The sequence below is a fragment of the Lycorma delicatula genome, chromosome 7 (genome assembly GCF_047948215.1).
Source record: "Lycorma delicatula isolate Av1 chromosome 7, ASM4794821v1, whole genome shotgun sequence".
NCBI lineage: Eukaryota > Metazoa > Arthropoda > Insecta > Hemiptera > Fulgoridae > Lycorma > Lycorma delicatula.
Window position 1 is genome coordinate 31,841,540 of NC_134461.1, and position 24,797 is coordinate 31,866,336.

Genomic DNA, 24,797 nt, shown 5'->3' on the forward strand with positions numbered 1-24,797 from the left:
ATTTTTTAACTGTTAGCAGGAATGTCAAAATGAATATTGTAAGTCAAACTTTGACTGATAGAAAGAACCAGTGAACACCAATAAATCTGAATAACAAGAGACAAATTTCATTACCTTTCTTCAGAAAGATAATCTATACTATTTATCTTACAGTAACACATAGAATTAAATTCTTTAACACAACTTTCCTAGTTGCTGTACTAGAATTGCAGACAATAAACTTAAGAACTAATATTTAAAGAGTAAACAAGTGTTTCAAAAAGATCATTTAGAAAGCTATTTAAATAGATTTATAAAATGCCAAAAATAAAAAACATTTTTATGATACAATTATTGAGATGTTATGAAGACCTAGTTTATAAAGTTTATACTGAGTAATTAAGGTCTGAAGAAAAACAAAAAATCCCAAGTGAGATAACAATTTCACATTTTTAATAACATAACCATAATGATATGAGAAGGTTCCTAAACTATGCCCAATTGGTTTTCACTGATGGTAGAGCAGATGTCAACAGGTTTCATAATTTAGTGTACAACAATGGGTCTGCAACCCATGTTGCAGACCCATTTTACATGAATTTTTGGGACTAAATATCTGGGATATTTTTAAAATACAATTCTTAATAGCAAACACAAAAGTAATGTTTGCGGACAAATTTTGATACAAAGCTCAACAACCAACACTTTTATTAAACTACAAAGGTCTACCTTTATGTAATACGTAATGTTTTGAATAATACTTGTGTTTCGACAGCAGTAGAACATTAAATAAACCAAATGCACCAGGTAATGAGGATTTAATTTTTTTTAAACTATTTGATTATTTGTGAGGGCTAATCAATTTGTAATGGAATTTTTCAAACAACAAATGTTCCATAATCTTAGGCACTATTCAACATTGTTGCCTTAAAATAATCTCCTCCTCTTTGAACACACTGCTCTCAGCATTTTTTCCATCCTTCTAAACATTTCTGGAACTCTTTATTCAAATTACTACAAAGTTCATCTACAGAATTTTCCTTTATCAAGGTAATCAGCTGAAAATGTCAATCTTTTAACTTCATTTCTAATTTGGGTAATAAAAAGAGTACACTGTTGGTATATCAGGTGAATCAGAAAGATGTGGAACGAATGTCGTCTCATGTTTCATAAAAAACTGACTGATAATAGCAATTTGTGTTTGGGCACATTGCCTCCAAGGAACATATCCATCGGTTTGAATTCCAATCTGCAGCCTTTTTTTCTGATAGCCTAACGAAAGTGTTTTTTTACTTTATTATAATAGTTCTTATCATTCTCTTGGCTTTTAAAAGAAATTCATAGTGAAAAATATACTCAGAGTTGAAAAAATGGTCAGCATGAATTTAAAATTTTACAGCACTTTTCTTGTTTGTTTTTTTTTTTTTAAATATGGGAACTCTGTTCCCATAATGCAGCATTAGTTTACATCCATGCAGCATAGTTTATACCATCATAATGATAAAGCTTTTATTTTAATACCTTATCTCTTACCCATGTCTCATCACCAGTAATGATTTTTTTTTCATTTTCATTAGAATCAGAATAATTTCATATAGGCTTGTCAATCAATAGAGAAGATACAAATTTGGCTGCAATGCGATTCATGTAAAAAGTTTTTGAAATAATTTCATAGCACAGTTTTTTAAATGTTCACTTTTTCAGCTACTTCACAAACAGTTTAAGAATGGTTAGAACGAATGAATTTCTTAAATTACAACAATTTTAATTATTGTTGACAGTCGGCCTGAACAAAGATCATCATCATTTGAAATGAATTGGTCATCTTTGAAATGTTTCCACTATTCACACGTTTTTTTTTTTTTAGATATTGCTTTAGTGACAATTTTTTAGCATGTAAAAATGCCATGCCTGACCGGGATTCAAACCCAGGACCTCCGGATGAAAGGCTAACATGCTATTGCTACCACTCTATCACTCATCCCACGGAGGCTGGCACCTTCTTACATACGAGTTAGCTTAATGTCTCATCCCTGTTTACTGTCAATACAGCATTTCAAATATTTCTATAAAGGATTTTCCCATTTAATGCAAAATTTCACATTAATTTGCTGCTTATGAAAATCACCCTTTTTAAAAATAATAAAAAATCACATGGCACGCCTAACACTTGTTGACATAAATAATTTTGATATGATGGTGTATTATTCTGCAGTTTTTTTAGGAGTGCTACCCAACGTTGCTGCTAGGCCATGGCATAATACCTATTCTGCTATTAGTGTTATCTATTGAAAAATTGAAATGTCCAGGAATTTTAGGGGAAAACCTTGTATAACTTTGTAATAAAATCATATTTAGAAAATGGTCAAAAAATGTTTGCAAAAAAATCTAAAACGAGATGTGCATTTTAATTGTTAAACAGATAATATTAACAGATTTAGAAATTCATTTATAGAAGAATACATTTACTTAGTAGTAAGCTTAAAACTGTACAGCTTGTCACATTAATACTAGACCTCTTAATGGTACTACTGCGTAGAATTTTATTATTCAAACAAATTCAGTTCATATAGCCTTCATATACGTTAATTTTATGAAGATACACTTTTAACTTTTTTGCTATTATTTCTATAATATAAACTAAAATGATTATGCATTTTACTTAAATTATGCATTTCTTATTGACTATATTGTCTAAAGCATTTGAAAAGATTATACAAAATCGACTATTAATATTTATTGTAAAGTAATTGTATTAACAAACTTTCAACATGATTTTATGAAAAAATCATTTACTGACATAGACATTTACCAATTTTTGGAAAATATTTTAAACTACATAGATAACAAAAAAATTCAATTTTCAATTTTTTGCAATCTCAGTAAAGCATTTGATTTAGTTCCACATTTTTTACTGATGAAAAGGCTTACTAGTTATGGTATGGAACTGCTTACAATTGGTTAGTCATGCCTTACCAATCATAACTAAGTAGTTAACAGTGCATCTTTTAATAAGAACACTTATGTAAAATTTAAGTCCTCACTTCCAAATGTAGAAGGCACAGTACCTCAGAGAAGGGTTATCAGTCTTTTGTTTATTTTATTATTTTTTAATGATCTTCCTCAAAATCTTTAGGTATTCATTGACACGACACAACTGTATTTATGTCTGAAGATAAGTTTTTCTATCTTCAATGTCTGTAGAGAACTAGAATTATTCAATGACTAGAATTATCCCTCAAAGAATCCAGATTGTATTTAATATCATCTCACAAATTTCTCCTCGCAACTATAATGGCAACTTTCTGATTTACATATTTGCACCTAAATTTCAAAAAGATTTTACCAAAAAATGATTTGATACACTTATAACACCTCTAAAAACACTGATATCCGGTACATCCATTTTTGAGTTCTGTTTCGTCAAAATGTAATCTATTATAGATTTTAAACTTTTTGAAGGCTTTGTGTTCAAAGAACCATTCTGTATTTCATGCTGTATTTTCTGTATTATGCTATATAAATTTGTTATTTTTGTCTAAAAAAAAAAGGTATCCTCTATTACAGTAAAAATAACAATTTTTAACAAAAGAAAATATATATATATAAAAGTTATATGATCATCTTTATGTTAATTTATTTTCATTTCATTGACATTGAGGATGTACCGCATGGTATGATGATATTTCCAAGGTAGCAGTTGTGAGCAGGGATTTCCAAGGGAATAGTTATCTGCATGTCGACGACTTAACACACGAAGAAACATAAGTTGTACCCCCCCTGTGCCACATGTCTTGTTTAACAAACCCAAATTGCTGAAAAGATAAAGACTGATTTTCATAGACTAGATGTTTGTCCATTCATCTCGACTCCATTGCAGGCTTTGGATGTCAGAAATTCAGACATACAGCAGTGCAATACAGTAAGAAACAGAACTAGCCTTGTGGTGACCCATCACATCCGGATGACCTGTGCGGGGATCCTTCAACCAGTCAAAAGTGAAGACAAACTGCAGAAGAAGTTTGAACATAATGCACAGATAGTAAAAGGTGAAATAGAGAAAATCTCCATTCAGGGAATCAGGAAAGAAGTAATGATAATTAGAAAAGAGAGTGCTGGACAAGCATCAGTGTTTGGCATGTGGAGCGGAGGTTTCGTAAAGAGATGGCAAGCTGTTTAACCGCTTCTAACACATTAGCGGTGAGTGCATCAAGCAAATACTCTAACAATGCTCACCGCACCATCTGGATTGGTATCATCTAATGCCTACAGCAAATTATCCTCCATTATGTATTGCAGAGATGGATTGAAAGATTCCATTTCAGAGGCCTCAGACAGCCTGGAACACTCTGGAATCACAGGTGGAGTTCATCAGGAGGATGGAGAAAAGAAGTAAAAAGAATGGCCAAAGGGGTAAACCTAGGCGATAAATCATGCGTATATTTTATAAGTTTTTGTGACTTAATTTCATGTAAGGATGGAAATTATTTACAGTGAAATAGATCCTAATTTCTCTAGCTGATTTATGGTCTGATGAAGCATGCTTCAATTAAAATTGAATGGCTTTGAAAACCATCATACTTGTGTTTATTGGTCATTGAGAATTTTCACATAATGATGGAAAAGGAACTTAATGTACCTGGAGTTTATGTTTGGTGTGATATCTCAAAAATAGAAGAGTATTATACTTATTTCTTTGTCAGATCAGACATTCATAATTATTTTTATCAGTCTGATGAGAATCCTCACATAATTACAAAGAAAGAAATTGCATACCTTAAATTCATGTCTAGAATCGTAACACAAAAAAAAGAAGATTATTGCTGTTTTATTTCTTTGTCAGAAGTGTAACAGACGATTCAAATCTGGAGATGTAATGATGTTATTTCAGAGCTATAAAACAACATTTGATAAGGCCATCTCTACGTTTGGTAGCAGTATGAGCACCTCCCCACTATTTTTATCAAATTTGAGGCTTTTTCAACCAAACTTTTCCTGAATGGATAGGACATGGTGGAACAACTGAATGGTCATTACAATTATGTGATTTGATGCCTTGACATTTTTTGTTTTAGGAAATCATCAAAGACATGTTATGTCAGTCAAATTCAAACCACTTTTCTTTTATTTTCTTTCTTTTATATTTCTGTTTAGCCTCTGTAACCACCATAAAGTATTACTTTAATTCAAACCACCTGAACTGCCTCAAAACTGTCAACTAAAAATTCAGTTGATTTTTAAAAATCAGGACAAAATTTTATAAAGAAAAATGCATAATTCAGTGGTTAAATGCAGCTATTAACTCATAAGGAAAAAGAACAACATTTTGAATACTTACTATTTTCTTATTAGTTATTTGGGAAACTGTCGTTTAGCTCACTTGATATTAGTTGCTTACAAAAAGCTATTAGCACAAATGTATTAAGACAGTACATCTTATCACAAATCCTAACCAGCTGGTAGATTTTACAACAAGGTTGGACTGTATGTTCATAGCTGATGAATGAAGACAATGCCTATTTGCTTGTTGAATAATGGTTTAATGAATTGTCGTCTTGACAGTTAATGAAATGAATTGTAACATAACGTATAACTTGACATATAAAAATAAAAGATATAAAATTAAATAAAACATTAAAGCTAACGTTCATCTGAACAAAGAATGGAGTCCTTCCGGACTAAGATGTAACCGCCTTGGATCTAATTCGAGCACCAAATGCTAGTACGAGCAGAACACTCCGGTGAGCACCGGAGAGTTCTAGCACCCACTAGATCGCAGCACCAGACGGCTCACATGGAACAGAACACCAGCATCATTAATTGAAGTAAAAAATTATAGTGAAAATATATGCATTCCAATACAAAAACGGAGTTAACTCTTTTATTGTTTAATACAACAGTATTTTATACAATGTAGTCTATTTTATTAGCATTTGTGCCAAAATTTGACAGCTTATTTTATTAGGATTTGAACCAAAATTGTTTACCAACATAACAGCTGATATAACAGATAATCAATAATGAGACTACAAGCCCATATTTGGGTTTTCTTTGGAGCCTTTGGCATTAATCGTCAGCTATTTACAAGTAACATATCCTTTATCATCCACCTAACTTTTTTTATTAATAAATAATTTTTCCATCAGATAGCAAACAGCTGTACTCAATACATTCAGGGACTATGTTTTTAAATTCTGAACAGGTCTCAACTAACTTCTAATATTAATAAATATCCAAAGAGAAAATCTACATAGGACCAAATCAATACAAAATTTAGAAGTCAGTAGCTTTTATTGTAAGTAAAATTGAAAACATTTAGTCTAAATCTGTATGATTTCACTAAAAAAACTGTTAAATACCTTAAAATATGAGATACTTTAGATACTTTTATGCCTTCATTGGTTTTCACATACTATGCAAATCTTGTGTGGATAGTGAGATGTATGCACTTGAGTACTTTAATACAATGAAGCTTACAGATTATGTCATTATCTAGATTGCATTTTTTTATTCAATCTTTTGAAAAAGATTTTTCAAAAATAGTTTACAGTTGCTAACTAGAATAATGTTAAAAATCAAACAATAATTCAAATTGTATTAATTTATTATTTAGATAAACATGTAAGATTTTTATCGAGTAGTAGCTTAACCTGGCTCTTTAGCCAGCTGCCTCTTGTCACACTCCAGAACATACTTAGTATGCACTCATATGTTTGCCTTCATATCATTACATTTTTGAAAATTTGCTTTAATTATATACTTTTCTAGATAAAAAAGTTGACTGTTTATTCTTTTTTACAATGATTGATAGGATTATAAAATATTTTTCACGTAATCAATGTAAGTTCTACAAAGATACAAGAAATAGATGAAAAGATTATGTGAATTAACACTAAAAAAATCTCCTGCAATCTCCTACAGACTTAGCATTTTTGGACCATTATCTATTCCAGTAGTTCTCAAACTTTTCCGAGTCGCAGCACCCTTTTACAATTAAAATTTTTCCATGGCGCCCTACCCTAAGTAAAAGTATAGTTACTTAAAGAGATAAAAATAAATACAACTCATGTATCTTCATTATTTTCTTACTTTATTAACATTAAATTAATAATTATAAATGTCTTGATTCAATTAACTATGAAGCTTTTACAATATTTCACGGCGCCCCTGTGAAGAGATCGTGGCTCTCTGGAGCACCGCGGCGCACAGTTTGGGAATCACTGATTTATTTGTAAATATGAAGAAGTGGCTTTCTGGAAAAGGAGTGCATTCAGTACTCCTATGCTTGCTTGATAAACAATTGAAACACAGTTTCAATCTTTTCACCTCTTTTTCCCTAGCTGACACTGATAAAGATAAGAACTTCTCGCACAATAAATAGGATGGAATTTTTCACACAATGCACATTTGTTTAAAAAGGTTACATAATTTACTGACAAGTTTTTCTTATTTGATGACTTCAACCTACCATGATCGAAACTAGGCGTAATCTGAGAACGTTTGACTGTGTTTCTATCTTCCATTGCTTCTAACACCTGACATTTTTGTTCCAAAAAATTTATTAACTAAGCTAATGTAGGAATCTCATTACTTCTATTAGATGCCTCCCACTCACAAAAAGTTGTATTGTCTAACTAGTCATTAAATGAACAATTACAGTATCCCATTGCTTAATGGGTTGGCCTAAACCTTGAAGTGCACTAGTATGTTTTGGGTATTATCTCTTAGGTGTCGAATACTATTTGCAGTCACTTTCTCAATTTTTCCTGTTTAAACAAAGCTTTCATGTGTTTATTGACTAAGTATTGTTTGTTTTCGTATCTGAATTTTAAAAGCTCCCACGCTATTTCATAATTTTCCAATGTCCCTTCTAAAACTATAAGTATCGAAGATGCTTCACCTTTAATGCAGATTTAAGATACTGAAATTTTTGCACCTCTGAGAGTAAAACATTTTCATCAATAACTGACGAGAACATACTTAAAAAAGAGGCCCACTCATAATATTGACCATGGAAAACTGGAAGGTTAATTGGAGGCAGTTTTACCGGGCATGATGCTTGCACAGATTTACATAAGATTGTGAAGTTGATTTAACTGAATTTTTTCTATAAACAATTGAACATCTTCAACTAATCTGAAATATCTGTTTTCGAAATCCTTCCATTCCTGTTCAGCACCTTCTGAACCAAGGGATTCAATTTTTGTTTGAATAATCTTGAAGTCTTGCAACACGTTTTTAAATACATCAAATCTTAATTTTAATTGCCCTAATTCCCTTTTGTTGGCCTTGCTAACAAAAAAACTGTTAAATCTAGTGAACTTGGCCTTGAGTGTTCCACGATCCCTTTTTAATTGCACCAGATCTGACATTTTTTTTATTACGCACACTATACTAACCAAGGAAGAAAACCATCAAGAATGTGAATTAAATAGAATGCGAAAAGGAATATAAAGTAAGAATTAAAATGATAGGAATAATTTTAAATGAAATGATAACGTGGAATAATAAATAAATTGGTGTTGAAAATAACTTATAATTAGCTACTTATCTCTCCGACTGCTAACTGATAAGCCTGCACACCATCTCCAAGTCTGCAAACCAATCACACTACTACAGCCGATTACGCATCGACAGATGGATGCGAACCCATGTCTTATTGTTATAGTTTGAATAAAAAACACGTAATTATTTGTTCTTTTACTGTACTCACTCTGGTTGATTGTGATTTCACTATATTCACCGTTTCAGGTATCTGGCCATCAGATGACCAATAAATGTTTTGTTTTTTCACTAAATGAACAATGATTGTCTGATAAATGATCAAAACATACACAATAGTGGACTGTATAACATTTTATTGTAATGAATAACTTATTAATGCTAATTATGCACTTAAGATGGCACACCCATTCGTCTTTCACAATATCTTGCCAAGCACTGACTACACACAAAGGAATCCCCACTACCTCACACTCACACATCAACATACATCAGCACCCAACAAACATGAATCTATAATCTGACATGCGCACGCACGCACGCACCCACACACACACACACACACACACACACACACACACACACACACACACACACACACACACACACACACACACACACACACACACACACACCAATGATACCAAACAAGATTATTTGTGAGCGACTGTTGCCTAACTAACCATGCAACCCATGATATGGATGGTATTAGATGTGACCTGCCAGATGATATTCAAACAATTTTAACATAATCACGTTACTATACAGTTTATATTTACACTCTTAAAAATGAAAATAAGTTCCAGGAGCTTTGAAAAATCTATGATCTGCTGGGCGATCTTGTTTTTATCTGCATGATGAAACATCATATGTAATGAAGATTGTACGGATGTTTCAAAATTATGTTGCCATTCAATGGCAAATAAGTTCCTGGTTATGAAACCTGTATTTAAATGAAAGTTCTCATATACATATTGTTTACAAATTTGGTTATCGAAGAGGTAAGCAATCACAACTAACACATAATAAACATATATAGGTATAAACACTACTCCTAATTGAGGGCTAGAGTTGAATATTGTACATGTTTTATGCATGGTTTAATTAACAGATAGATAATATTCATCCCAAATGAATGGTATTCATACCACTCTGCAGAGCCCACGTGAACAGAGGCTACAGCTAAATTCAACTGGGTTCACTCAGGTACCCAGAGGACACCATTCGAGACTAACAATGTAGACTAACCCACCCATCGGTAAAATAGTTTCCACCTTGGGTTATGGTTGTGTTTTGTGAGGTGCCGCAACACCACAAAGTATAAGTATAAGAAGAAAACCTGTACGCTGTGGTTGTGTAAGGGTATATATTGTAATTTGTGTAGTGTTCTTGATGTAGTGTACATGTTTAGTGTAAACTGTTCAGCAGCTCTGCGTGTAGTGGAAAGAAAAGCTACAGAGGCTAGGGCCGTAGAGTATTAGATTACTTAAATAGTAGATATGGTAACCAGTGGATTGGTCGAGCAGGACCTGTAAAATACCCTGCACAATCTCTGGATCTTACACCATTAGACTTACGCCATTAGTTGGAAAAAAATAATGTCAATTTCTGTTTGCTTTGTAAAAATCAAGTTTTTGGTGCTTAAAAGAGTTTTTGAAATGAATTCAGGACTAGGTAAAGTTTGAAGGTCATTTAGAGTTTAAAGATGGCAATTTATGGAAAAATGTTTCAGAAAAGACTTACGTATCTAAGTCCCTAGAATCGAAATCCACGGTGAAAATATGTGTTTCCCATTTAAAAAACATGAACTTCCGGTCTAGTTAGCCCACTTCCGGTAGAAAGCAGAAGTTGGAAATATGACCAAAGAGAGAGCACCCCCAACTTAGTGATCAAATTTTTTTTGCATTTTCCAGAAAAATCATTTCTTCAATTTTAGATGGGGTGGACGGGTGGCCCACAACACCAACTGGTGTATATATATATATATATATATATATATATATTAAAAAGTTTAATATACAGAAGAAATAATGCAGAGAAGAAAAAGTACATAAGTTTATTTATTTACTGCTTTAATAAATTAGAAATATCAAAAATTAATATAAAACATAAATAAATAAAACAGAGGAAAATTGTGAGTAATAATAATAATAACAATAAACAAAACTGCTAATTAAGAAATTTATATTACAATAAAATTCAAAAGAGATGTTAGTTATAATCAAAAGAAAACCAATATGAATCAATCTATAAAATACAATTTACTTAAAATTCATAATTTGTATAATACAATAATAGTAATAATAATATTTATAATTGTAATATTAGCTGCTCTAAAAATAATTCATTTCGCTTGTTGCAAGAGCAGTTATGGAACAGTTATTTAATTACACTTTATTAGTTCTGAATTAAGTTACTTATTTTCAAACAAAAGGAACACAATAAACAAGTTTTGTTCATAAAAATTCAGTTAAAAATGCAGATAAACTGAATTCAAAGTTTATAACACTGATTTATTTTTTGGAGCATTATATTAAAAATTTAATTATAAACTATACTCAAAACTCTATGTTCTATACAATAGAAAAAAATAATTATATACAAAATGTAGGTATAATGTCAGCTTATATATTAACTCTACAAAAAATACATGTTTGTCCCATAGATAAATTTCTTTTATAAGAAAACTATATTCTATACTTTTATATATATTTTCCCTTTCTGTTATTATTTATGTAAAAAACTGATAAGATTTATTTACATTAACATTTTAAAAAAATAATTCTTGTTGGTTTCATCAGCCTTACCACAAAATACAGAGTTAAAACTACTACCAGAATACTTTAACCAAAATTGAAAAGTTTACACATTCTGTACATATCTTATTTACCACAACTTGAAAAGAACTACTGTTATCATATTCTTTACTGTTTTGATATATTTGAAAAAAATGTATTTTCTAAAAAATGTAAAATTAACATTTACATATATTTTTTTAAATTTAAGAGCAGAAAATATAAATCATAAATAATACTTAACCCATTCAATACCAACAACAAATTATATTGCAATACATATCAACCAAAAAGAATTAAATATTTTTTTTAATTTAGTTTATACTAGAATTACCTTGCTAGCTCCAGAAAATATCCTTTCTAATTATATTATAAAATAATAATTATTTCATGAAAAAAAAAATTAGAACAATCTGGACAAATAAAAAAAAATTTATAATTTTAATTACCAGTTATTTACATTTTAAATAAATTATTTTCTACCAAAATTTTAGTCCTTTTTTTCATGACATGTTAAAAACAAATTGGAAAACACACCTTGACAATAGTAAATAAATTTTGTCCAACGTACTATTTTAATATTTAGAATGGAACATGAGTAGGGTTACTTATAATACATAATTAAAGCGGTGAAAAATTGTGTTATATAAAAGAAATTGAAACAACCAATAATACAAGCAGTGAAAATCTTACACAATGCTGAAGATTGAATGACATTGTGAAACGTGCACGTATGTTGGTTTATTTAGCCCAATGAATTTATGACATTGAGTGGGTTAATGACATTGAATTTCTAATTAAAAAAAAATAATTATAATCAAGATCATTGTGTAAATACTAACTTCAAAAGATATTTTTAATAATTATTCAAGATATTTATAATAAAATTTACATTTCCAGTTTGACAATTTTGAAATGGAGGGGGTCCAGCAAAAATTAAAACATCTACATCTACAAAATAGAAACTTTATAACAAAAAAAAAAAAAAAAAAACAAGAACACCAACAAGCACAATTTATTTTATAAAACTAGATGCTATCACCTCCATATTTTTAATTTTTTCCATTTTAAATAACTTCAAAAATAACAAATTAGTTGTTATACGATTAAAGGTTGCTTTTGAATAATCAAACTCCAAACCACATCAACCCAACCCAAGAACCAACCATCAGCTTCACTGTCAGATTCTTCTCCTAGCTCTATTCTGTTATCATATTATTTATGATAACAGAATAGAGCTAGACTTCCAGAGACTTAAAAGTCAATATTAATGATGCCCAAAATTCTGTTATTAATTTAAAAAGAAACTTACTTTAACAAAAAAATAAATAAAAGTTTCAAAAAAGTTAATGAAGATCGGGCTGTCTGGTACAAAAACCAAACAGCACCAACTATGTAATATTTTAAATATTACATTATATAAATTGTAATAAAATTATTGACAGTACCACTAATAAAGTTAATGCCATTGGATATACTACCTTCATTCTTGTCTGTATAATACAAGTTATCACAATCAAGTTATCTAGGTTACTGTACATAAAATATGATACAACCTATATGAGAAAAATATGTATTCACATGCACATTTAAGTTATTAGTGTTTCAATTCATATACATTTTTCATATGATCAACTCAAAAAATAACTTTTATTTGATTGTACTTTGATGCAGTAATTTTAACAACACGGCATAGATCTGTAAATCACGAAAATATCATTAAAAACAATTTGTATAGTTTATGATTTAAAATTAACATTGTACTTGAATAATATTTTACATTTTAACCTACTAAAATGATGGGGTAAATATTACACCAGTTCCATAAATAATGCTGTAAGTTTTTGCCAATAAGTTTTTTTCATTTTGAAGTAGTATTTTCTTACAAAAATGTGTATTTTGATTAACATTTCTTTCTTTTATGCATTTCTATTGATTGCTAATCAGGTACTGAGATACAGAAATTAAATCTGATGTTCACTGTCTAACCTTATTATAAGGTGTTTATTGTGGTACATTCTTCCACATCTATAATTTACATATTTGTTAATTTTGTCATAACAAATAATTCCTCAATACAATGATCTTTTAAATAATAAAGAATTATAAAATATATCATATCTTTGCTGGAAATTAAATTCACAGCTCATAATACTATTTCATAAGGTTTTTAATTTTACTAGTGTATACACCCACCATGTAGGCATAGTACTGCCAACTATATTACCCAAGATAATTAATTAATAAATTGTTTTTATAATCATTTATTTTTGTCAATTAAAGTTTTATTAATCAAGAGAAGTTTCTGTTACTTGAATAGGGCTAGACTGTAATACCACAATTGAGCTTTTAACCCTTCGTAGTTATTCTCTGGTACTTTTGTTTTACTTTTTGGAAAAGAAAATTTTCAGAACAAAATATTTCGACAATTACTTATAATTGAAGGGGCTATAAGGTCTAGAGCCTGGAAAAATACAAAGAACGGAACAAAAATTTTTATGACACCATTAAAGTGAAATTTCTATTTAAACCTTTATAAAAATTTTGCTGCAAGAGTAATATTTATAATAATGCATTGCAAGAATGTAAAGTAGCATATATAACTTAATAAAAAAAAATGTTTTATCATAAGGATAGAAAATTTCATTTAAATAAAATAAATTAAAATTTTTATCTTTTTTTATCTTTTAAATATTTTTGGTGAAATGCAATACTAGGCAAGCACATAAAAAGAGGAAGGCCCGACCCTTATGTTCCCAAGGATTCAAATAAGTTTAAAATTCATTGCACATAATTTTTTTTAAAAACATCCAGTATTAAATAAAAATTCAATGTGTTTTTTAGATGGGAGTACAACTACCTGTAAATATTCTAAGTTAAGCAATAGCCTACATTTAACTTTATGTTTCAAGATTAATTAATACTCTGTTTCAAGTAGCTTTTCCTCATTGATTTTTGGGAATCTGATTTCTTAGCAGTACTAAATAAACAGAATAGCATTAAAATCTATATAAACTTTCTGAAAATTTAATTAATTTATCAACATACTGACCATTGTGCCAATTAAACTCAAAAAACAACATAAAAACCAAACACAATAAGAAAAAACCTAAAAAAAACTAAAACCAATAGTCGACTTTCATGGAATGCTGCACCATCAGTCAGTACAAAACAATTACATTAACAAATAACAAAAAAAAAAGAAATAAAAACTTAAATTTAGGAGAAAAAAAAATTTGTCTGTCAAAAAAATTTGTCAATTTTTTTCAGTATGGCAGTGAAGTTTTTGTTATAACAAATTTTGTGATTTTTAGGGTTTATGTTTTCTGGTATGTGTTTTTAGGTTTTTCTCTTACTGTCTTTGGTGGTTATGTTGTTGTTTTTTGAGAGATATATAATATGTAAGGTAATGAGAGAACTGATTTTACGGGTGAAAGGATGTTAAAATATCTCAGTAGACCAGAACCCTTTTGTAGAATAAGGAATTGTATATAATAACTACAACTAAAGCAAAATGAAAGATCTCTGAAGCAAAAAAAAACAAGATTTCTCTGGTAAAGTCTAAGGAAAGCTATTAATTAATTAACTGGATATGTTCAAGAATCTCCTCAAAACATTTTTGACAAAATTTAAAATGTAATCTAGTAATTCCCAAAACGGACACTAATGCTTCAACAGAGCACACTAAAAGCTCAAAGCAGGCACTTGGCTAAAGGAAAGGCATACAGTACCTCCAGCTTTAGTCATATAAACCGCTTAAATCTAAATATTTATAATTTAAATAAATGAATAAATATAGCACAAATAAATTAACAAATGACTTATAGTTGATTATTAACAAGTCTGTACCCTTTTCGGACACAAAGTTTTTGAACCTTTAATATACAGATGCAGATAATCTTCACAAAGACCCAGCAGCCTTTATCACACTCCAAAATGCAATTAATATGCTTTCATACGTTTCCCTTGCTATCAGTACCTTTTGGAAAATGTGTTTTAATTATGTATTTTTCTTGATAAAGAGTTGAACTCTTTTTTCCCCTTTTTGCAATGATTGATAGGAGGGTAAATTATGTTTATGCAACATATTAATGATGGAAACATATGTTCTTGACAATTTAAAAGCTCCATAAAAATAAATAAGCTTTTCTTATCAAGATTTAATAAACCAAACAAAAGAAAAATTAAGTAATTACATTTTTTTATAGATGGCGGCAATTTTAATATTAATTCTAGTAGTAATAATAATAACACTATTATTATTATTAAGAGATACTATATTTTATTTGTTAATTATACTTACACTGACAAATATTTAGTTATAAATAATATAAAATAATATTCCCACATAAATCTTTCATTCTTATTTTCAAAAAATAATAGTAGCCATTAGTCTCATCTAATTACCATAAAATCTGTTGTCATGCTAAATGAACTATGCAATTAATTCAACTATATACATTTTTATCAAATAAGATTTCTGATGACTCAGATAATCCCATGAAAATTCTTTTAACCCCCCCACCCCCCCAAAGATTACACTGTTTTACATGTGACATAAATTTACACTATTCAATTACCAATAAACTAACAAAATTTTGTAACAAAATAAGTAAAGAAAGTAATTCTGAGAAAACTAATTAAGTCAACTTAAGACAGAGAAAAATTTAAGTTTGGCTTTTATTTAAAACAAAAACAAAATATCTCTGATACTTAGATTTATTTAAATAGTAACAGATTTATCCAAAAAATTTTCAATGCAACTGCATGGTATCATAAATACCAAAACTTTTATTTAAATTACATAAAAAAAGGAGATATAGTAAAAAGGTATTTTTTATCTAATGGCTCTTTCAAATTTGCTGCCAATATATATCAGATAGCACATTTACATATCACATTTAACTATATCACTAGTTATCTGTTGCTAAGTCATATTTGCATTAGTTTGTGAGCATAACCTAACTGATATGAAAACTAAAGTAAATACTCCTACAAAATTTGAGGTTTGAGCAGTAATTAATTTCTTAACAACAAAATACAAATCCTCTTCTGAAATCCTCAAACAAATTTGCAATATTTATGGAATAAATGTTGTGTGATGGATGGTAATGTTAAAATTGATGTAATTTGGTTCAAAAAGGCAGGACAAATTCTCACAATGAAAAATTTAGTCTTCACCCATCTGCAATCACAAATTATTTATTGGAGAAAGTGATCAAACAGAATTGCTGAAATACAATTTTTAAAGTTTTATAATTACCAAATCAATTTCAAATGTTTCACATTCAGTGATTTGTAAAATTTTAATGGAAAAACTGGGATACAGAAAGTTGTGCACCAGGTGGGTGCCATAAATGTGGACAGATGGATGAAAAGGAAAAATGCTTGTAGTAGCCCAAACATTTTTACAACATTACGAAAATGAAGGAGATGAGCTGTATAATTACAGAGACTGGAAATGAAAATTGGGTATTGCACACAATGTTAAAAGCAGTAGCATACATTGCCTCCAAGAATTTCCATCAAGTAAAAATTTTTAGACAGGAAGCTTGTGGCCACTTTTTTTTAGGCTAAGAAAGATATTGCATATCAAGTTCAGGGTCCTTGATTATCAAAGTAATGTAAATGCTGACGTATACTACAAAAATATTCAAACCATTTGAAGTGTTATTTAAAACAAAAGACATGGGAAGCTATCCAACAGCATTTTTGTTCCTAAAATAAAAATAAAGCAACAAAAGTGGTTAAAGAATTAAAGCAACTAACTCTTCAAACAACTATCACAAACTCCCAACCTCACACCTAACAGTTATTACCTTTTTCTTTTCTTTTTTTAAAATGGTTTACACTGCAGAGGTTTGAAAATGAAGAGTAATCAAGACTTAGTTACTTATTGGTTTAAATCACTGGCTAGAGATTTTTGAGACAGAATATTAAAGCTAGCAGATGTAATAATGTGTTACAGAAAATGGTGGCTAATGAAAAAATAACATGTATTATTATTACTATTATTATTATTATTATTATTGTAATAATAAATTTATCTTTAATGAAACTTTCTGCTGTCACTCATTTTTTATATCAAAACAGCCCTCAAAAACATATCAAGTAAACCATGTAAACTTACCCTATAAAATCTGTTTTAGCCTCTGCAAATTTGTTTCTTGTTAAAAACGTAGCTAATACCTGACATACATTATCTGGGACATCTTCATGAACTACATGACCAACACGACCATGTGTTGTTTCAAATGCGTGGATTTCAAATTTACCTTATAACAAATAACAAGTTTACAAAAGAAACCCCTTCATAAAATATTTTATTACAAATGTAAAACTAGCATACAAATCTTAGGCAACTCAGTGTTAAAGCATATACATCCTAACAGACATAATTAAAATCACATACACATTTTTCAACTACGAGGGTAAGTCAAAAAATAAAAGAAAATTTTGATTTCCCACCCAACCACATGATGGCAGCAATGATTGTTCTGCTACAACTCATAACCTCTATCAGCTGTTCATTGAAAATATTTTTTCATTGTTAGTTATTTGCGATTGTTTAAAAGTTTGTTTAAAATGAGTGCTCCTTTGTCTGATTGCATCAAGGAAGAAATGCAAGCAGTGATATTTCCTCAGTTCAAAAGGGGTGAAACTAGCAAAGATTATTCGTAAAATGCAGCAGCAATGCGGAGAAAGTTGTTTGACTGGAAGCAAGATCTATGAATAGATTGATCACTTTAAAAATGGTAGGACTTCTCTGTGATCAACAGCAGCAAGGTGTATACACTTAGACCTCATTCATGTTATTTAAAATTCACTATTAATGAGAAAATTAAATTCATTTAAATTAGGACTTTTAAAATTTAAATATCTTCGGCTTCGGTTGGATTCATACTCGGCTCCTGATTATTCAGTGGCTCTGTACAGTTCACACAGCTCCTTACAGATACACTCGGCTCTTTACATTTCACTTGGCTTCTTTTGGATGCATTCAGCAGCTCCATACAGTTCACACAGTTCCTTATGAATGCACTCGGCTTCTGTCAGCATCACTCGGCTCTTTACAGTTCACACAGCTCTTTTCAGATGCACTCAGCTCCTAACAATTCAGTGGCTCCATACACACTCCTCACTTCATTCAGGCAGTCTGGTCTCACAGTCTCGTCTGGGTACATTACTTGAAGCCTGATATTATCATTCATCATTGATATAACATAAAAGCTATAATAAATATAATTTCTATTCATAATTAATTTGAGATTTTTTTATTTAAATAAATGAACCAGCACCTAATCAACAACATGAATAACTCAACCCAACCAAGTACTGTACCACGGCGGCAATTATTTGACAAAAGTAGGCCTTCCACTTCAAAGACTAACAACAATACTGAAGCAGTTAAAGAAATGATTCTCGGTAATCAACAAATTACAGTTGATGACATTGCAAGTGAATTGAATATAAGCCATACTTCAGCATTTTCAATCATCCATGATTTCTTAAACTTTTGAAAAGTCTGTGCTCGCTCAACAGCATCCACAACAAAAATTGTTTGAAAATTTCACAGAAATGTTACTTGCTTTTGCAATGCTTTTGTTACTTGCTTTTGAAATGTTACGAAGTTGAAGGAGACATGGGTCCGTTACTTTGAACCTGAGAGTAAGCGACAAAGTTTATAGAAACATCCTTCATCTCCCACAGCAAAAAAGTTTAAAACTCATATGTCTGCAGGAAAGGTGATGATGATGATATTCCAGGATGTGGAAGGCTCACTTTTGGTTTACTTCACACCTAAAGGTCAATTAGTAAACAGCAACAACTACTGTGAGCTACTCCATTTACTAATGCAAAAAATCAAATCCAAAAGACATGGCAAACTTTCTAAGGGAGTGATTTTGCTTCAGGATAATGTCGATATCATACAGTCTAAAAAACAGTTTTGCCTTCAAGATCTTGGTTTTGAGCTCCTGGACCATCCTCCATACAATTCGGATCTGGTTCAAAGTGATTTTCCCCTTTCTGGCTCATTAAAAGAAGAGTTGCGAGGGAATCATTATTGATCTGATGAAGAGGCCATAGAAGCGGTGAAAAATTTTCTGCACACCAGAACGAAAACTTTCTTCCAGGAAGGAATTCAAAAGCTGATAGCTCATTAAAAGATGGACTAAGTGCATAGAAGTCGGGGAGGATTATGTTGAAAAATAATGCATGTATCATTTATGTAAGTACAAATAAATATATTGATTTTTTGAATTTCACTTTACTTTTTGACTTTCTCTTGTACATTCTTAATACTGCCTGCCTAACTAATTAAAAAGAAGCTACCTAAAAACAATATGAGTTGATATTAGTGAAAAAAAATGAGAGTAGTTGCAAAAATGACTGAAAACATTTTAAAGCAAGTTTTTAAAAACCATTTTGCTACACAAATTGATTCAGTTTCTCATTACAAAAGTTAAACTTTTAAATTAACATAACTTTCTTTATATAGCTAGCAGTGAAGTGAGATATAGGACATTGTCATTCAAGGGCATTTAAATGTCATCAAAAATATTTAAGAGTTAAGCTAAGGTATTCCAAAGAGCACATGGAAATTCCAAGTTTAGTATATAGGGATTCTAAACTTTTTTCCTTCTGAGATATTGTGTAGTACTCCTTGGTTTATAAATGAAAGAAGTAACTAGAAATCAGAATCTATTAAATTATATTATTTATTATATTATAAATTGTAAAATTATCATCTATAAAACCAGTTGTCTTTGGAATACTTTCCTTTTGGAAATGAATGAAAAATATTCCAAATCTGGGTTCTCACTTGACTGTTGAAAATATACTAGTTGCTATAACAACACAACACAAGCGTACTTTGTAATAACAACTGAAAATTTAAAAATTTCTTAACACATCCATTTGATATGTATTCTGTGCTGTGCTGCAAAAGCAACGACTTATTCGACTAAAAGAAGAATCCCCCTCTGTCATTTATAAAAATCTTCCTCAGAATTATTAACATAAAGGCTTCACCCAAAACTGCCTTACCATCTAAATTTAAATATAGCAAGTCACACAGGTATAGTTGGCAGGTACACCCAAATTTGGATCCATAAAGGAATAATGTAACATTGAACCAATGTCTCCTTCTACAACTGCTCGCTTCCCTTTGGGTTGCTTTACACACCAGTGTTGAACCAGTGAAGGATGTCAGTGTATAACATCATGTAAGGCTCAACCTCCCAATCTCCTTTGCATCATTGGAGGTCTGCACCAGCAGCGGATGACATACTTACCACTGATAATGACAACATAGTCCGCCTGGAGAAAAATCCTGATAGATCCTATGCTTCATAAGGTACAAAAGGTAGAGAATCCTGACATAACCGCTGGTCATTCATAGTCCAGCCCAAAATGACTACACATAAGGCCCGCGCAGTCCCTTGATTGGCAGTTGCCAAGCAAAATAGCTTTATGGGCTTAGTAATCCTTCACACTGTTCTTTTTCTCGACTAAAAAATGTTTCCACAAAAAATTATTTCACTAAATCTTACAAGAAAAAGGTGAACCCAAGTTTCATAAATGATTATTAATCACATCAGAAATGAATCTCTTCGCCTTCAAATTTTTTATCAAGAATTCCAATAGATTCTACTCATGCACTTCTATCAGTTCATATGAAATACAGCCAATAGTAATTTCTCGTAAGTTTAATAATTATACACAATTGAAAATGCACTTGTATATTTACAATTTCATCACTGTTAGTTCACTAAATAGCTCATGTCACTAGGTCAACAGTTTTAATATTAGCAGGATCTTTTGACAGTTCTACCTAAATACTCAAGATAGAAATTACAATGTACAAACAAATGGGAACATTTTAAAAAACATTTGATCTTCTTGGAGATCAAATTCACCATATGTATGCAATTATCACCATATGTACACTTGACCATTATGGCAAAATATTAATTATCCAAAGCAAATATTATAGATAAAAACAAGTATAAATGAATGATTTAAAAAAAGTTTACACAAAATCAAAAAATTGCAAACTCCTTAATTAATTTTTACAGATCAAAAAAACACTTCATTAAAATAAAAAATAAATATTTACCTTGCATTTGCCCAACAGTGAGATCAGTATCTAGTCTGTCAAGATTTGCTAATAATAGAAGTTTTTGTGCATGCGCTGAAAGAAACATTTTAGATAGACCTTGAAACCAACCAGGCCAAAACTGTTCTGTCAAACGAAGATCAATCCTCCAAGTATAATCTCCACTAGATTGTTTCCTTCTTTCAAGAGGCTAAAAATAATGGAAAAAAAATAATAATTAGTTTACATGATTATAACAACTTTTTCTGCGTATTAACAAATATAGGGAACAGCAGAGGAAACACACATTTTTTAAACCGCTAGTACTAAGCGATAACGAGGTATTGACTTTCGGTGACCTATGGCAGGCAGCTCAGACTACGCAGTTTCAGTTGCTATAGAGAATTGGAGCGTAGAACATTATGTGTCTGTTGTTGAGCAGTTTTTTAGAAACAATGATTCTGTAGTCACGGTTCAACATCTTTTCCGTAAAAATTTTAATGTCGAATGTTGAGGTACATTTCCAGATCGAAATACCTTACTCCAATGGGTTGAGGCATTTAGAAGCACTGGATCAGTGATGAAGAAAAAACCACCTGGCCTTCCCCATTCCGTCCGAACTCCAGGAAATGTAGACAGAGTGAGAAGGGCAGTTCTTGCTAGTCCGAAACAATCCGATAAGTGACAGGCTGTAGCGCTGGGTATGTCATGTAGTTCACTTCATTGCAAAGAATTTTGTGGCATAATGAACGCCATTCCTGCAGAAGATGCAAACACCCTAATAATGATGTGTGACAAAGCCCATTTCCATCTGGATAGCTATGTTAATGTACAAAAATGTCGGTACGGGTATCAGAGAATCAACATGAACTACACCAAAAACCTCTCCACAGCTCAAAAGTAAGAGTGTGGTGCGATGTCTCCAAGATAGGAATTGTTGGTCCTTACTTTTTTGAAGAGGGGGAACCATAGTTACAGTGACATCAGCGTGCTATATCGACATGTTCAACAACTTCCTGTATCAAAAACCGGAAAAGCATCAAGTAAACATGAGAGAAATGTGGTTCCAACAGGATGGTACCACAGCTCACATGGCAAGGGCATCGATTGAAGTGGTTCGACAAATGTTTTCTGGACATGTCATTCCACGATTCAGCGATGTTTCTTGGCCCCTATGCACTCTTGATCTATCAATTTGTGACTTTTTTTGTAGGGCTACCTGAAATCAAGACCATACTTGAAGAAGCCACACACAATCGAAGACCTGAAACTTTTCATTCATCAAGAAATTGAAGCTGTGTCAAATGAAATGTTAGAGAAAGCCATGCAGAAATTTGAGGTGAGGCTTTGAATTTGCATCCAACAAGAAAGATACTGCCATTATTTTTCAAAACTTATTAAGGTATGTTGATTTCAAAAATCCAATAATGTAATGTAAAACGTTTTTTCTATAATTAAAACAGCCGAAGTTATTCAGTAATGAAAAACATGCATTTCCTCTACTCCATCCTTTATTTAGGGAAAAATTAAAAATCTAACCATCACACTGCAAATTATTTTTGTTATTTTGTCCTTATATTTATTAGGATTTTTATATACTTGCACTCCTATAACATTTATATTTCTTTTAAATCAAAAGGATCATTTTTAAAGCAAGAATCATTTGCACACATTAATGACAGAAGTTAACACTTTAGAACACAACTGGTCGGTAACATTACTTATTTGGCTACGATACTGTCAATTAACTCTTAGGTCCATTAAACAATATTTTTAATAGCATTTTATTAACCCGCGTCATTCATCAATCCTGCTAATCAGTGATTAATTTTTTAAATGCAAAATAAGCAATCACCCAGCTAAAATTCATTATAGAATCAAGATCTGGATTTCAATCTTCTTCATTGTTAAGCTGAAAACTGCTGTTGATGAACACATTTGACAAGACAGAAGATACACAATTGATGACCTTCATGCATTCAATCTTCTGTTTATGAAATAATCAGTGAATATAATCACTACAAAAAAATTTCTGTATGGTGGATCCCACAAATGCTGACAGTAAAACACAGTTTAGAAAAGAAAAGTTGCTCTCTGGTATTTTTTTATCATAACGGTACAGAAGGGGATAAATACTTAAAAGAGCACAGAGTGATAGGAGATGATACATGGAAGCTGTACTATACATCTAAAACTAACCAACAGTCACTTAAATTGTACCATTCACATTGTCAAACCAACCCAAAAGGTTCAAAGACATCCTCAACCACAAAAAATTGTGGTGGCATTGTTTTGGGGGCACTCTCTTCTCATTGAGTGATTCTGCCATAAACAGAAACTACAGACACAGCAAGGTACTGCAGAACTTTACAAACGTCACTGCGAGCTGCACACAACATCAGAGTGCCCTGCTCACTAAGACAGTGTGTCTGCTCCATGACAATGCATGTCTTCACACTGCTCAATATAGCAAAAATTGCAATAGGAGGTGTTGGACCATCCTTCTGTTTGTAAACTCTATGTTTATATCTAAAAATATAAAACGTATTTTACAAAGAAATTTATGTACTTTTTCAAAAATTACATAACAGAAATAAATATAATTTCCAGAGAAGTAATTACTGCAACTGAAAGCAGGCTATATTAGAAAAACAAAAAAAATTAATGCCCTCCCAGTTGCTCTTACAGATGAACACAAATTAAGTAGGTTTAGGACTAAACTGAAATAATTAATAACAGACTTAAGTCAATATAGAATGAAAAAATTCTAAAGCAAAACAAATATAAATAAATTAATCAATTACATAAACAAATATTATATCCAAAAAATCCTAATAAACTATAAAAAATGCAATATCTATAATAATTTAAGACAGCACAAAAAAGAACCAGCAAAATTAGAAAAAATCAGCTGTAATTTTACAGAGGTCTTTTAAGGTACAATACGTAAAAACTGCAATCTAAACTTGTGCATAATCAATATGATTGATGACAGATATATATCAAATTTTATTTGTTAACTTTTAATTATTCATAATAGTTATGTGTTTACTCAACTTTCTATGTAAGAAACTTCATCCAGTTTCTTTGTTTGTTTCTTTGTTTTTGTTCTTTGTTTTCTTGTTTCTTTGTTTGCAAATAGCAAATAGCATTCGTGGATATCTGATGACGCAAGCAGATGCAGCTGTTTGTGCTCGCTGTGACTGCCAACTAACAGTGCAACACATCCTTACAGATTGCATTTGGTATGCGGCATAGCGTCACAAATTTAAATTAGGGCTAACACCTGAACTATTCTACGGGGTAATGAAACAAAGTTATCTTATGTTTTACAACTCCTGAGGGCCATCAGTATACAAATATTTGAATACTGTGTTTCAGCTACTTATGCCATTTGCCGTAAAGCAGGTGGTAATTTTATT

The 24,797-nt window shown here is 30.8% G+C and overlaps 1 protein-coding gene across 2 annotated transcripts in view; it reads right to left on the bottom strand.

The window, feature by feature from the left end:
• Positions 1-10,648: 10,648 nt before the first annotated feature.
• LOC142327473 (protein phosphatase methylesterase 1) overlaps positions 10,649-24,797 on the bottom strand; it is a 32,739-nt gene continuing 18,590 nt past the window's right edge. For both annotated transcript variants that reach the window (XM_075370582.1, XM_075370583.1), the window contains 3 exons: positions 21,397-21,586; positions 17,407-17,551; positions 10,649-12,974 (listed from right to left, as the gene is read on the bottom strand). In XM_075370582.1, coding sequence (XP_075226697.1) covers positions 12,956-12,974; positions 17,407-17,551; positions 21,397-21,586 — 354 coding nt within the window. In that variant the 3' untranslated portion in view covers positions 10,649-12,955. The remainder of the gene's footprint in view (positions 12,975-17,406; positions 17,552-21,396; positions 21,587-24,797) is intronic.